The sequence below is a fragment of the Mus musculus genome, chromosome 8 (genome assembly GCF_000001635.26).
Source record: "Mus musculus strain C57BL/6J chromosome 8, GRCm38.p6 C57BL/6J".
NCBI lineage: Eukaryota > Metazoa > Chordata > Mammalia > Rodentia > Muridae > Mus > Mus musculus.
This window is the reverse complement of record NC_000074.6, coordinates 64201882-64207881: the sequence shown is the minus strand read 5'-3', so window position 1 is coordinate 64207881 and position 6000 is coordinate 64201882. Positions and strand designations below refer to the sequence as shown.

The 6000-nt window shown below is 46.5% G+C and overlaps 1 protein-coding gene across 3 annotated transcripts in view; it reads left to right on the top strand.

The window, feature by feature from the left end:
* Positions 1-1873: 1873 nt before the first annotated feature.
* The window catches only part of Tll1 (tolloid-like), a 192911-nt gene continuing 188784 nt past the window's right edge, over positions 1874-6000 (top strand). Inside the window, exon 1 of one of the 3 annotated variants that reach the window (NM_009390.3) lies at positions 1874-2667. In NM_009390.3, coding sequence (NP_033416.2) covers positions 2499-2667 — 169 coding nt within the window. In that variant the 5' untranslated portion in view covers positions 1874-2498. The remainder of the gene's footprint in view (positions 2668-6000) is intronic. The other 2 variants (XM_006509314.4, XM_011242185.3) reach the window with 2 other exon arrangements.

Genomic DNA, 6000 nt, shown 5'->3' with positions numbered 1-6000 from the left:
ACTGTCTATTCATAATAAGGCAGCTGTCCCCATATGGTACCATTTTCTTTCCCAATAAATGATAAAACATGTCCATCCCTACCCAGGATGTGCGCTCTAGGTACAGATTCTTGAAAAATCATATAAGAAAATCATCTTAGATGCTGAGAGTCTTAGACGTTTCCTGGCATTTAGTGGGTCCAGGGTAAGAAATGCAGACACAGTCAGCAGTTCAAGAGCAGAGATCTTCTAAAGAAAAATTGCATTTCTCATTCTGAACTGGGCTATATGTAGGATGCACTTTTGCTTAGCCCTGCAGGAGCAACACCAGCATTAATTATACAAACAGCTTTTCTGTTTGGGTTGATCATGACTCAGCAAGAAATTTCGAAAGCAGTGTCTTTACCTCCTTAGCAAGCTTTTTTTTTTTTTTTTTCTGTTTTTTCTTTTATGTTTTATCTATTTAAACCCGCGGTCTGGGTCTGCTCTGTATGTCAGGATTAGATGTTTAAGATCTACAGGCAGAGGTCATCATTGTAGTGGTCATCAAGAAACTCCAACTTTGCCAAGCGAGAAACAATCACCTCCAGTCTACCTCCTACCCTTTTCCTTCAAGTAGAAAACAGTATGTTGTCCAGATTATCTGCTTGCTTTTCTGCAGCAAGTATAGAGTAGTCGCATCTCCAAGCCAAAGGTGGTTTTTTCCTATCCTAAGAGAGACAGATAGGCAAAGACAGACAGACAGACAGACAGACAGACAGACAGACAGACAGAGGATTCCGATATTCATGGCTCCCTGGCTCCTTACTTTTGCCTAAATGGCTACTTGGAATAGAGATGGGTTCCTCTAATAAAGATACAAAGGCACCAGAAGACAGTCCCTGCTAAAGTGACAGTAAAAGATATTGTTAGAAAAGGAAAGCTCTCAGCTCTCTGGGCTCCCGGAAGCTTGGGGGTGGGGGAAGTCGTCTCACCTATTTTGGAAACTACTTACAGATGTGGGGAAACCTCGGAATTGCTCACACCAGGGGCTTTTTTGCAGAGATTTCCTCTGATTTTTTTTTCCCTTCCCCAATTTCCCACAACCTGTGTTTGTCTTGAGTCTGCTAGGCTGAGGAGTGGTTTACCTCTCTGATCCAGCTGCCGGCTCTTACACCCTGTCCTAGGGAGGAAATCAAACAAGTGAAGCCGAAGGGTACTAGGAGGCGCTGGGCATGGGCGCCAGAACTGTCAGAAAATTTGCGAGGCGAGTATTCCAACTTCCCTTCCTGCGCCCACGTGAGCCCTAGCTCCAGCCCATCAGCGAGGGCTTAGCGTTTCCTGCTGGTGCGATCTGGAACTCGATTTTTTTTAAAAAAAATTAATTTCTCTAGTTCTTAGTAAAACTTTGTTGGTTAGGAGACTGCCTTTGCACAGATGCCTGTTTTCTTACCCAAACAGAGAAAGGTCAGATACTTTTCCTTCCACTCTTGAGGTAGGAAGGTTAAACAGCAGCAAGGGAAAGAAACACACATCGCCTATTTATCTGGGGGTGGGGTGGGGGCAAGATAGAGAGATTTGCAGCGAAGTTGTCACGATCCCTCGCGCCACCCCCGGTCTGGCGCTCTGCACTGACACGTACCTCATCTATTAATTGCTGTTCGTGGACGCAAATGCGGAATGCATTCGGTTTTTTATCTTTAGTAAAATAGAAATGGAAATGTCAGCGCGCTCGTGTCTGTTTGTTTGTATAAGGCTATCAAACGAAGTCAGAGAGGAGGCTGTGGCCCGGATCCTGACCCTGATTGTATGAATAAGTAAGCAGGATGCGAGTGATTGGGTTAGATGCTGCGAAGATTTTTTTTTTTTTCAAGTTAGGAAGAGGGTAAAAAGACAGCCTAGAGGGGGGGAAAGAGGCACTCCAAATCCTCACACCCCTTTGCTCTCCGGGCAGTCGGGAGCTTCCCTAGCTTCGGCAGGCTTTTAAGGTCTGGCGGCGTAGAAATGCCTATCCCCCACCCCCTTCCTCGGTCTCCCCTTTCAGTTCAGATGTGCTGATGTGCAGACCGGATTCATCTTCCCCGAGCAGCGGCGGTGGCAGCGGCGGGCGCAGGCGGCTGCAGCTCGCTCTCGGCCGCGGGGTCCTGACAGCGGCGGGGGCGCGGCGCGGGAGCCGGAGCTCCGGTGGCAGCTGAGCCCGCCGTGCGCCTCTCGCCGCGGCCGGTCGTGATCGCGGGAAGTTCGACCGCTGGAAGGACGACCTAGACCGAGCCGGGTTGGCTGCGGCTGCCCTGCGCCGAGCTCCTCACCTGCCTTCCGCCCACCCGCGGGCCCCCGGCCAAGTTCCCCAGCATCCGGGGGAGACAGGGAGACATTTGCCCTCTCTAGCGTCCTGAAGACATCCGCATGTCTCCGGACACCTGAACATTCAGGTCTTTCCGAGGAGCTTCCCAGTCGGGATAAGAACACTGTCCCTAGAGCCCCGCATATCCACGCGGCCCTCCGGGTCTGGTCCCCTCCTTTTCCTCTAGGGGAGGAGGATGGGTTTGCAAGCGCTCTCCCCGAGGATGCTCCTGTGGTTGGTGGTCTCGGGTATTGTTTTCTCCCGGGTGCTGTGGGTCTGCGCTGGCCTCGATTATGATTACACTTTTGATGGGAACGAAGAGGACAAAACGGAGCCTATAGATTACAAGGACCCGTGCAAAGCTGGTAAGTGCCTGTCTAAGTTGGGACTGTGGTGCGCTGCTGGGGACCAAGACGTTGGAATCTCCTTCAAGAGGCAATGAGAGCTCACCTGTTTCCTTCTCTCCTGCTCAGCCCCTCCATCGTTGCCCCTCCTCTCTCCCTCTCCTTTTTCCTCCCGGCTCTCCACCCTGCGCGGCGGCCCAAGTTCCCTGGAGTTCTGTGCTAGTAGGATCAGATGCCAAGCACTGGTCCCCCATCGCTTAAGGCAAACGTCCCGTCCTGTAGTTTCTGATCCCTCCCCCATCCCCTGTGAAATTAAACAAGTCATAAACACAGCTGGCTTCTGTGGGTTTTAAATGCCAGCACGCAGCGGGTTCAATGCACCAGGAAGGGACAAGACCTCCGCTGTTCCAGGACGAGGTTTCCCAGAGTTTGTTCATATCCGAGTAGGCAGAGTTTTCCAAAAGGTGGGTGGAGATGGCATCTCTGCCTCTGGACACTCCTTGTTTTACCAAGAGTTTAAGTGTGAGTTCCAGACCAGAAGGGTGTTGTGACAACCTTAAAAGAACTCAGTTGTAGATAAGATCCCAGTTATTTTTCTCCCATTTAAAACTAAATCTAATAATATTTATACCAAGTTGCTACCCCATTCAAATTTGTGTCTTCCTGGAAGTACTCTCCGGAGCTGCAGAGGCACTGACACTCCCTGAAGCCCGCGGGCTCACCCCGCCGGGCCGGGAACACCAGAGAGTAGCTCTCTGCTTCCACGAGCCGGCGCCACCACGCGTCCCTCCTCTGCACCGCCCAAAGCTTTTGCCCGCCTGTGGTAGGAGCCCCACTCACGGTTCTCGGGAACCACGTGAGGGCAGTGTCCTAGGGGACCCAACACTGGCTGAAGCATTAGGGAGGGTTTTGGGGATTCCCTGTCCTAAATTCGGTTGGACTGTGGCTGAGGCAATCTCAGTTCAGCCCGGACTCAACTAACTTTGGGAAGGTTGCTGTGACAGGCCCAAATAACAGTGTCCTTGAGAAACTGAAGGCAGGCACGATCTGGTCTGTTCCATCAAGAGGTGTGAATTCCAGACTAGGTGGCAGAGAAAGGGTGGGCCAAATAGCCAATAGGTCTAAGTGTATCCAGATTCCAAGACTGGTTAGATCTGTGGCTGCTTTTATTCCCCTTCCCTAGGTAAGGCAACCCTTCCTGGGCATGAAGGAGACCTGTGCTCAAGTGAAGGAAAAACCTGCACATTCCCTAGATAAGTTTTACCTTTGATGACATATTCCCTCTTGTTATCAAAACACAATTTCACCATGTTCCCAGGACTTCTTTAACTGATTGCATCTCTTCTGGCTATAGTGGTGACTAGAATGCAACTTTTGGTAGGTGGAGTATTTGTAGTAATGCTGCAACAAAGGATATGCGAATCTCCGGTTTGTCTTAAGGTATGCGCGAGGTCCCAGATTTATAATGTTGTAAAAGGAACTGTCCATTTTGATGTTCTTTCCTGTGAAAGATTCAATCAGCAAAGAAGAAGACCAAGGTGAGGTGTCCCTACTGTGAGTTCAAGCATATGCAAACCCTGGGTGTTTATTTTTCTTTGCAAATAAACACCCAAAGAAAAGAAAAGAAAAGACAACTTGAATAATATTGACTCTTTCTTTCCCCTTCAGTATAGCATTATTTTTGAATAAAAATAGAAAATAATAACTTAGAATTATTATTGTTTTTCTTACCTATCTTTGAGGAGTCGTATGTCTTTGAGCATGTGTCTATTTGTATCTGTTGAGAAGGGAAGAATGGCCAGTGTAGTAGGCTAAGATGTATGAAGATGCAGGGGTCTCTTTCCAAGTGTTCTCCCCCACCTTTACCATACTGAGATGAAAGGTTTTAATTTATCACTCTGGCTACAGAGTGATAAAATCTTATTATCTCTTTTATTAGTACTATGCAAGACAAATGAAAGTTAAAATAACATGAAAAATGTGAGCACACCAAAATCCCAAGCAAGAGTCAAAAGAAGGTTTCTGAAATAACATACATACACACACACACACACACACACACACACACACACACACACACACACACACACAGAGAGAGAGAGAGAGAGAGAGAGAGAGAGAGAGAGAGAGAGAGAGAGAGCACATTTGGGAAATACAGCCATACAAAAGTAGAAAAGCAAGACGTTTGGTATGTCTTTGTGCTGTAGTGGATTCCAGGGCCTGGTCCAGGACTGAGAAATAAGTCCTTTCTGAAGTTCACTAAGAAACATTCTGATATACCCTGCTTGTTTGTACACAGTGGCTTGATGGTATATGACAAACAGCTTTAATGATTTTGAAACTTAGCTGAGTCCATTGTTCTAGCTAGGTTCATGACATTCCAGTGTGCTGGAGCTTGTCAATCAATCTTCCCACTGCACAGACAGGAAAACAGAGCCCCAGTGACTTTATGAGGTTACCCCAGAACGCCATTCCTGCTGCATTTTAAATTTTTTTCTTTCTGACATTTTATTTGAAACATAAAGAAACAAACAACAAACACAAATCTAAGAAATCAGCCCAAGTCTTCTTGTAATCCTGACTGATTTGGAGGAAATTACTTTGATATCAGAAGTTAATTTCATTTACTTTAAATCTAAATCCTGGATGTCAGAGATTAAAAGTATTATTTACTGAGTCATACTGCCAGATCCACTCTTAAGAATCTAGTTCATACTCAACAAGAGGCTGTTCATAGTTTCATCTACAAAATTCTATTCCAAATAAGATAACAACAAAAACCCATGCTATCCAAGGAAAATTATTCTCAGCAATAATTTGTTAAAAATTGTTTCATCCTTAGTATATTTATGAAGTTGAGTGTAGTTATTTATCTGTAAGAGTTCTGACTTCAAGTCTGGAAAACTGTAAGAGAGAGAGAAATCCTGTAATCATTTAGTTGAGTTGATTGAGACATTTCTAGTATAAATGAAAATACGTGGTTTAGTATACCATGACTTCAAGTGTGTTCACAGATGAAATCTGCGGGGATGGAAGGGGTATTTCCTTCTGAGAATGAATTTGCACAGAGATGCAGACAGAATAACACTAAGGAATACCTGCCCGACCTCTTGACTGCTTTATAAGGGGAGGTCATCTGCTCAGCTGAGTGCACAGTCAGGTGCTCCTCTCTTGCTCTCTGGAGCATAAAGGGTCACCAGAGACATGGGGAGCTTGTCTTAAAGCAGGTGATGACCTGCCTCCTTTTAGAGTGCTGTGCCAGTAAGTGTTAACCTGAAGACTGGCATCTGTGAAGTGTCAGTTTACACACTTATGGGCTGGATTTGTGTCAGAAACAATATTTAAAAGCAGAGC